Genomic DNA, 8,775 nt, shown 5'->3' with positions numbered 1-8,775 from the left:
CATGCTCCCCCCGGCCCCCAACCGCCACACATGCTCCCCCCGGCCTGAGCGCTCCGGACCCAAACGGGCCCAGCAGCGCAGCCCATCCCCGCTCTCTACCTGGCTGCTTGGCGTGCTCCTCCGGACGCGCCCGCCGCCGCCCCCCTGGCTCCTCCAGCCGTGCTGCCCTTCAGAGAGGAGCAGGCTCCACCCGCTGGCGCCATATAAGGTAACCCCTAAGGCACCGCTTTTGAAAAATGTCCTGAGGGGAAGCGGCTGCTTCCCCTGCACCCCACTAGCTACGCTACTGAGAACACACCCCACAGTGGCTGGCTGAGGGGGGTGGCCACAAACATGCTCCTCTTCTGTTCCCCCTTTACCTGCACCCAGCCAGTGTCCCATGGGCACACCCCCTCAAGGGGGCTCGCCTTAGCATTAGCGGGGCAGGCGGGTTGTGTCCCCCATTGCCAGACAGGGAGATGGGCCGGACGGTCATCTCCCTGGCTCATCCCAGCGCCTGAGGAGGGAGATTGGGCTGGCCCAGGAGTGGCTGAGCATATGGAGACATGGAAGGGGCGGGGACGGCACTCGCAGAGCCCAGCATCGGTTCCCTTGATGCTGAGTTCCAGTCCCTGGTGAACTCCCCCTAAAAGCCCAGCTCAGCCAGGGGTGGATTTACTCCAATCCTCACGCTGTCCCCGTCAGACCCCCGGGGAGGCCGCACGGTGTTACCTGTAGTAACTCAGGATGTTCTCATCATGAGCGTTGCCCGCCCGCGCCTCCTGCGCCAGCTGCCGGATGCTTTTCTCGTGGCAGTCATTGTTCTTGTCACTCCAGGTCAGCCAGACCTCCTCCTCGGAGTACTCGATGCTCAGATATTCATGGGTCTGGGACATCTCCTTCACTGGCCTCAGCCTACAATCACACCGCCATGTTCAACAGGGGTCTTTACTCCCCATTGTATGGATGGGGAAACCGAGGCATGGCGAGGCAACGGGACTCGCCCAAAGTCACACAAGGAGTCAGCATTCCAGACTCCCCAGGCCTGTGCTCTGACCGTTTGACTACACTACCTCCCATCTCACACGGGGCAGAGGAATAACCAGCAAGGAAAGAAAACTCATTGGGTATCACAGGCTGGGAAGATCTTCTTCTAGACTGCTGACCAGGGAGCAGAACCAAGGGAGCAGAAGGCTGAGCCCAGAGAATCCACCTGTCCCAGACTGATGCTGGGCCCAGATGCTGGGAATTGTGGCGTGGGCAAGCCGAAGAAGGCCGATACTTTATACTGTGTCTTAGGCACTAATTTCAGGAGGCTCCCCGTAACAATGGCCCAGATCCATCCCTCTATATGTTGGCCCCATCACTGTAGTATCTGAGAGCCTCACCATCTCTAATGGGGTCATCCTCACAACCCCGCTGTGAGGCTGGGCAGGGCTATTCTCCCCATACTACAGAAGGGCAACTGAGGCACAGGGTAGATTAAGCGAGGTACCCAAGGTCACGCAAGGAGTCGGTGGCAGAACAGGGAATTGAGCCTGGGTGAGTATCCTGCCACTGGCCCATCCTTCCTCACTGGACAGATGGGGAATTGGGGCAGAGAGAGAGTCAATGATGTGCCCAAGGAATGGAAACCAGACCTCCTGAGTCCCTGGCCAAGGCCTTAATCACTAGACCACCCTTTCTCTACCCCCTTGAAATCAATGGAGCGATGCCAATTTCCACCAGCTGAGGCGCTGGCCCTGAAGATTGATGGGTGGGGGGCGGGGTTAGCTGGCCCTGAAGTCTCATTCCACCCTATGAATTGACGGGGGGGCGGGTCCTGTGACTCTCCCCACTCCACACACGCTACAGTCCCCCATGGGGGGGTTGGGAAGGGCCCAGCACTCAGGGCCGAGCGGCCCCTGGGATACTTACTCCGTTTTAATCAGGATGTCACTGTTCTTGGGGTCCAGCACACACTTGCAGATCAGCTCCTGGGTGACGGGGATGGCGATGTGGTTGGACACACACAGGTCCGAGAGGTAATCTAAAAACCTGGGGCGAGCACAAGAGAGCCATAGCTCACTATCAGATGGGGGGGGGGGGGGGGGGGGGGTGGGCTGGTTTGAAGGAGAAGGGCACCCCAGTGGATGCTCTGGCCTCTCTCTCAAAGCTATTGTCTTCGCATGAACCTGGACTGGGGTTGCAGACCTTATGGTGCTGTTGACTTGACGCACAGGATAGGTCTTTGAGGCTTGGAGAGCGCATGCTCCCCACTGGTGAGAAACCCTGCTCTGGCATTCACACCCAGGAGGGTCCTCTTGCGTGAGCACCAGGCTCAGCCCAATCTCGCCTTCAGCGCCTGCCCTTTGTCCGAGTCTCCACCTCCCCAGGCCTCACGACTCTGCTCCCATTCGGCGCAGTGCTGCTTTTACCTTGCCAAGATCTGCAGCATCCAATGTCCCATCCCCTGACAGCATAAGCCACCCAGCAGGGCACTGCCAGCCGCTGCAATCCCCCCGGGAGATATCTGCCCTCCTACATCACGAACACCCTGGAAGGTGCTTCCACCCCACCGATACCCCCGGCCTCTGGAGTTCTGCCCCTGCAGGGCTCTGCTAGCCTCTCCGATCCCTCCAGTCCTGGAGAGCCAACCCTTCTAGCATAGGTCACTTTGCAAGGCCTGCTACTCCCTCCACTACCCCAGCCTCTGGATTCCTCCTGTTTCCTGCATAACTCCCTCTCCAGGGCACTGCTAGTCCCTACGATCCAAACGCCAAACATACCACCCCCTTCACAAGCACAGTCTCTCTGCTGGCCAGCAACCTTTACGGCTGCAATAGAGCAACATTCAGCTGGTTGGACACTACAGTCTTCAAACACCAGCGCACAGGGGGAGGGAGAAATTGAACAGGAAAAAAAGAGGTTCCCCAAATGTCCGTACAGGGGTCCATCGCTCAGTGCACACAGACTGCGACACAGCGGCCAAATTGCACGGCACGCACCTGGGTTCCCGGTTCTTGCGCACCAGGCTGACGAAGGTCTCCACCTCGGTCTTGGTGATGTGCTTCTCCAGCAGCTTGCGGTTGTTGTGCAGGAGGGCGGTGATGGTGTCCTCTGCCAGGATGTCATAGCCGATCTGGGATTGCATCATGCCGAACTGCTTGGCGATATGTTCCTGGAGGGGAGAGGCACAGATCAGCTGGGGGGAGGGGCAGAGCAGCTGGCAGGGGACAGGGAGGACCAGGACTAGCATTGGGTGCCAATGGTGACCCAAAAATACACCCCCAGTGTGAGCGACAAGTAGGGTGAGCAACATCTGGAATCGGTGCTCTGACACCAACTGGGGTGCCCGTCCAATGCAGAGACCCAGCGCCCGCAGATAACGCAGACTCAGCCTCTGGGGAAGGCATCCAGGTTCCCCATTGGCTGATTATGGTTGGGTGTGTGCTGGCAGTGGGCGCGGGTCCCATCCTCCATCCAGGTCCGACTGCTGCCCCCTCCTCTCAGACCTCCGTGAGCCATTTTCTCAGAGCATTCTCTGCTTCCGGCACCTATCTCCTTCAAGGGCTTCACCCCATAGGCCCTGCTCGCTGTCTGGCCAGCTGTGGAGAGAAGGATCCCCGCCCAGGGGTTCTCCATCACAGTCAGTGTTAAATGGTGGCCAAGAGGAAGATCCAAGCTCCAAAGAGAGAGAGAGAGGACAAGGTTCCTGTCTGCCTTGGGGACAGCAGAGCTGGCATGTGGTGAGGAGGCCAGGGGCCTGGAAACTCTGTCACTTCATGGCCCAAGTAGCTGACAACTCCAGTGGGAAGACAGGGAATTATCCGTATGGTTGATTCTGCTAGAGCAGCAGGAGTGCACGGGAGTCCTAAAGCCCACAGCTTGCTAGCCAAATCAGCAACCCGTGCGAGTGGGTTCCTGGAGAGCAGATGGAGATGGCTTGCTCCCTTTTTGTGATATGGACGTACAGCGCCTAGCACAATGGTGCCACGATCCCCGATTAGGGCCTCAAGGTGCTACCGCAATACAGATGACAATGTACCATGTGGGGCCAGGAGCTGCAGCCAGGACGACCCGGCCACTCTGCCACATGGACCCACCTGGTTCTTGCGATAGTCCTCCTGGGAGTGCCGCAGCACCCGGTAGCAGAGGCGGAACATGTACTGATAGGGAGCGTTCTTCTGATCCGACAGCTCCTCCAGCCGCACCAGGGGGCCTTCCCCTCCTTTTTCCTTGAATGGAGCTTTCAGGATCCCGAAGATCTAATCGAATACAAAAGAGGGAAGCCGGAGGGAGTCAGATTCCAAGCTGCCCTCCGCAGAGTCCTTCTCTGCTTTCAGAGCTGCAGCTCAGTCCTCTCCATTTAGTACACTTAAGGCAGCAAGATCAAGCGCCCAACATAGGGCTTGAACCCATAACCCTGAGATTAAGAGTCTCATGCTCTACCAACTGAGCTAGCCAGGCTGTCACAGGCATTTCTACTGTGAGATAAGGGAGTTCCTGCAGACAGAGCCTGGTTAAACCCCCCCTGCTGCAAACTCAAGGCTGGAGAAGACCCCTTCCATGGTAGTTCAAGGGATGCAGTGGGTCCCCTCTGGAGACCTCGACTCTGATCACAAGCAGAATGAGTTGGACCATCTAAGGCCTGCGTGGAGATTTTGTGACATAAAAAAAAGCACCCTACATCTCATTGGGCTCCAAAGGAACCCAAGGCTGGAATAAGAGTGGGGCCGGCAGGTCAAGTTTAATGAGTGTCAGCAGAGCTGCGTGTGGGGCACAAGACTGATAGCCGTGGGGAGCTGCAGGTCAGGACTGATTGGCATCCGTGATGGAAGAGGGCAGCTTGCATGACACCAGCACCAAGTATACCCGCCCTCTGGCCAATTTCTAAGAGCACCTTATTTTAATGATCTTTCCATTGACCAAATTTGCCCCCCAACCCCAACTATGAATAACTTCTAACAATAACTATGTAAAAATGCCCCTGAAGAATACAAGCTGGCTGCACAGACACACAGTCTGCAATTCTCCAGTCTCTCTCTGACCAGCCCGTCCCCAAATTCCCGTTCCCCAGCGCATGTTTTCCCCACAGCTCAGTGAGGGTTCAGTGGCTGAATCGTTTTGGTTCAAACCCAAATCCGCGTCCCTACGTGTCTCTCCTCTCCCATCCTGCTCACCTGTTTCAGGATGTTCTGCTCCCGCATGAGTTTCTGCCTCTCTCGGTTGGGTTTGGTCACCATGATGTCCAACACATTCTGCCCATTGTTGGGAACGTCGCTGACGAAAAACACCAGGTCCTCCAGCAGCTGGATCACAAACCTGCAAAGCGGGCAGCATGCAACATCATTATTGGCAGCGGGTGCATCCACACCACCTGGGACCTCAGCAATGGGAGGGTTAATAACCAGAGAGCAGCCTAGAACCACTCTTAATCTCCAAACTAACCCCCAAATGTTGGGTGGTTCATACAAAACAAATGAGACCAAGTTGGGTTTTGAGGAACTTACGCAGTGTATAGAACATGTATTGGGCCTCTGTGCAGGAGAGAATGTAACCCCCATAATGTCCATGGGGAAGTTATTCCCTGACCTCTTAGAGCTTGATTTATGCCCTGAAGCATGAGGGTTTAGATCCCTTATAATTGTGTAGAACCAGAAAAAGAATTAGATAAGTTCATAGAAGATAGATCCATCAATGGCTATTAGCCAAGATGGTCAGGGATGCAACCCCATGCTCTGGGTGTCCTTAGCCTCTGACTGCCAGAGGCTGGGAGTGGACGACAGGGGATGGATCCCTTGATGACTGCCTGTTCTGTTCATTCCCTCTGAAACACCTGGTGTTGGCCACTGTCAGAAGATGGGATACTGGGTTAGATGGACCATTGGTCTGACCCAGTATGGCCGTTCTTATGTTCTCATGTGTATTCAAACGAAAATACATAAAGAATTTGGCTTGGACAGCAGGACTAATATCCTCCCCCTTGTGAATAGTCATGAGTTTGATCATCATGAGTAGTCAGGACCCTGGTTCTCTTCCACAAGACATAGCCCTTCAGCCAAGTTTCTGGCACCCCGTAGTCCAAGGGGCTCAGCTTGTCTCCTGGCGGAGGGGTGGCAAAGGGGAAGTGGCTCAGTCTGTCTACATCACCGGATCGCAGTGTTTTGCTTAGGAAATGCCAAGAACCCACCCACCTATAAATAACACCACGCTATCACGGGGCCATCTCCCAGCTCCTAATTTATTTCTCTTGTTGCAAAGGAGGGGCTGGCACAGGCCCGACACAATCTGATTTCCTTGCTGTGCCCCTGGGGAGGAGCAGGCTTGTAATCAGGCCACTGGCAGGGAAGCTCTAGGCTGAGAGCCATGGTATGCCATGAGTAACAGAGATACGGCCCGGCCCACGGACCCTGCCAACACCCGGCACCGGAGGGCAGGCTGCATTCTAGCAGCACTCTGCAAGAATTGCATGCTTCATTGCTTATTGTAGGCTGGATATCCAACTAGGCCCCACCCCCACCCCCCACCACATCCCTTCTGCATCCCGAGTGACCACTTGGTCAGGATACAGGGGCGGGGGTGGGGGGGGGAAGGCCTGGCCACAGTAGGGGTGACGGGACCAGCTGAGGGCGAGAGGCCTGGCAGGGGGGGCTGGCCAGTGTTGGGGGCTGAGATGCCTTGCTGGGGGTGATCTCAATTGGAATGGAGACTAGGGAGCCTCCCTGGAGGACCCAGCTAACTGGCTTGGAGAGGCAAGAGGCTTCCAGCAGCATAATTTCCACCAAAGTCAGGCCCCCAGAGTGTCCATTTGGTACTGCAGGCAGAGGAAGATCTCTGGCACCCTAACTCTACTCCCTAACTCTGTGCTCACTGCCTCACCCCTGCACCAGAGTGACTCTGCTCCCCTCCCACAGACATCTGGGAGGCGATGTGACCAAACAGTGATCTGAGTGGAAATCAGGCTTTCCTGGGTTTCACCAAAATCCACAGGGCTCAGCACACTGGAGCCTCCGATGCTCCCTGAGACTCATCGGATGCAATGTTCAAAAGTCACCACGTTACAGACAGACAGAGGTGCCTTTGAGTTGAGCATGGGCCTGGCTTTGCTCGGCCAATGGTCAGAAGCACTGCTGGGTTTGTTACCTGCGGTCGTTCTGGCTGATGAAGCCCTCGTTCATCTTCTCCACCACGTTGGCCAGCATGTAGCTGGCATCGTTGGCAAAATCCAGGTCCCGGATTTCTGACACTGGCACAGAGACAATGGCAAAAGCTTCTTTGTCCTCCTTGGTGGGGCAAGTGCCAAGCTGAAAGAGAGAACCCAGTGTCACCCCTTACCACAACCCGCTTCAGCTCCAGCGAGAGCATCTGCTGCAGGGTCAGATACACACGGGCACCTTCTCAACACTTTACCCACTACAACTCTGGGCTCTGGGTATACCCCCACCACACACACTGCTATCTACCACCACCACAGCACCTTTACTCCATCCATGGTGGGATGAATGACCCACCCTACCCCCTCCCTACCTCATGGCTACTATCAGCTATTGCATTGGACAGCTAAGTTGGGTTCTAGGTTGCTTTGGTTGGGTTCTAGGTTGCTTTGGTCCTCCTGATGATGATCAAGAGCCCACAGGGACATGAACTCTGAATTCTAAGAGCTCATAAGACCCTGCAGTCAAGCTGTGACCAAGCGTGGGACATACCATGAGACGAATGGGTCTCTCTTCATCGATGTCAATGGGCACGTCAGTGCTCTGGATCCAAGTGTTCGTACAGAGGTGGCGCAGTCTCACGTAGGAGTTCCTGAAATCGGTACAATGAAGGTTCTGTTCCTATCGCGCTTTCCATCCAGAAAGGCGCGGAAGCACTTTCCAGATGCGCAGATGGGAATCATGTCAAACTTCCCTGTGCTGAAATGCAGCCACCTCTGGGGTGGGACATGACAATCATTCTGCACCAGCAAGCCTACAGAACACGATTTGGGGCAGAAGAGAAACAAAGCAATTCCTGCAGGGGAATTAGGGGAGTCGACACAGTCACCCAAGCGGGAATCGGGCCAGGACCCCATGGTGGCGCTACTGCTTTTCCAACACACAGCAGCTCCAGCCACGCAGTCCCCACCAGTGAGCTGGCTCAGCGAGAACAGGGCCACTTACACTTTCCCTTAGAGGTCCCCCAGGCAAGAGTGGACCAGGTTTCAGTGCTAGGCTTTCAGGTTGTGTGACGGCTACTCCATGCTCCCTTCCTTGACCCCAAATCTTCCCCCCTTCTGAAGCAGCCCAGCCTCCATGAGACTGCGCCCAACTGGCGAACTAGCTCTGAATTCCCACCAGGCCATGAAGCTGACTGAATCGGTGAGGTTTCACAGAGGACCCGGGCATCCCCGCGTACCGAGGGACGAAGGAATCCGTCTTCTGCAGCGTGGTGGGGTCCAACTCAAAGAGGGAGGCGATGTCATTCCCGTGGGGTACGGCCACCAGCCGGTATTTGATCTTCTCCCCCGTTTTCCTCCGGCTGGAGCGAATGGTCCCGCCCTGCACCAAGGGAAGTAACTGTTGAGTGTGGTACCAAGCGGTTGGACGTGGTACCAAGGTCCCCCACGCACACCTGCTCTAGGGGGAAGGTGGGTCAGGCTTGAGACACAGCAGAAGCTTCCAAGAAACTGGGCCGGGGCCTTGCAGCACGAAAACAGTCGCACACACACATGAGGAGAGGATTGACCTGCACCAGTGGATCTACAGGACCAAATCCACCTCTATGGCTTCCCAAAGGCACTTGGTAAATGGGGTAAAAGAACCCCTCTGCCACAGG

At 56.0% G+C, this 8,775-nt stretch overlaps 1 protein-coding gene and 1 non-coding gene across 2 annotated transcripts in view; both read right to left on the bottom strand.

Moving 5' to 3' along the window:
- The window catches only part of LOC113407113 (inositol 1,4,5-trisphosphate receptor type 3), a 90,319-nt gene that overhangs the window by 40,056 nt on the left and 41,488 nt on the right, over positions 1-8,775 (bottom strand). The window contains exons 11-18 of the mRNA XM_026655169.1: positions 8,356-8,498; positions 7,668-7,767; positions 7,105-7,265; positions 5,142-5,283; positions 4,065-4,226; positions 2,967-3,139; positions 1,897-2,016; positions 712-894 (exon numbers count right to left, since the gene is read on the bottom strand). Of these exons, the coding sequence (XP_026510954.1) occupies positions 712-894; positions 1,897-2,016; positions 2,967-3,139; positions 4,065-4,226; positions 5,142-5,283; positions 7,105-7,265; positions 7,668-7,767; positions 8,356-8,498 (1,184 nt within the window). The remainder of the gene's footprint in view (positions 1-711; positions 895-1,896; positions 2,017-2,966; positions 3,140-4,064; positions 4,227-5,141; positions 5,284-7,104; positions 7,266-7,667; positions 7,768-8,355; positions 8,499-8,775) is intronic.
- TRNAK-CUU lies at positions 4,356-4,428 on the bottom strand. The gene has a single exon. It is a non-coding gene; the product is annotated as a tRNA-Lys (tRNA).

The sequence above is a fragment of the Terrapene carolina genome, unplaced genomic scaffold (assembly GCF_002925995.2).
Source record: "Terrapene carolina triunguis isolate 2854851 unplaced genomic scaffold, T_m_triunguis-2.0 Scaffold198, whole genome shotgun sequence".
Taxonomy (NCBI): Eukaryota; Metazoa; Chordata; order Testudines; family Emydidae; genus Terrapene; species Terrapene triunguis.
Note: the sequence above shows the minus strand (reverse complement) of the source record. Positions and strands in the feature narration are given on the sequence as shown.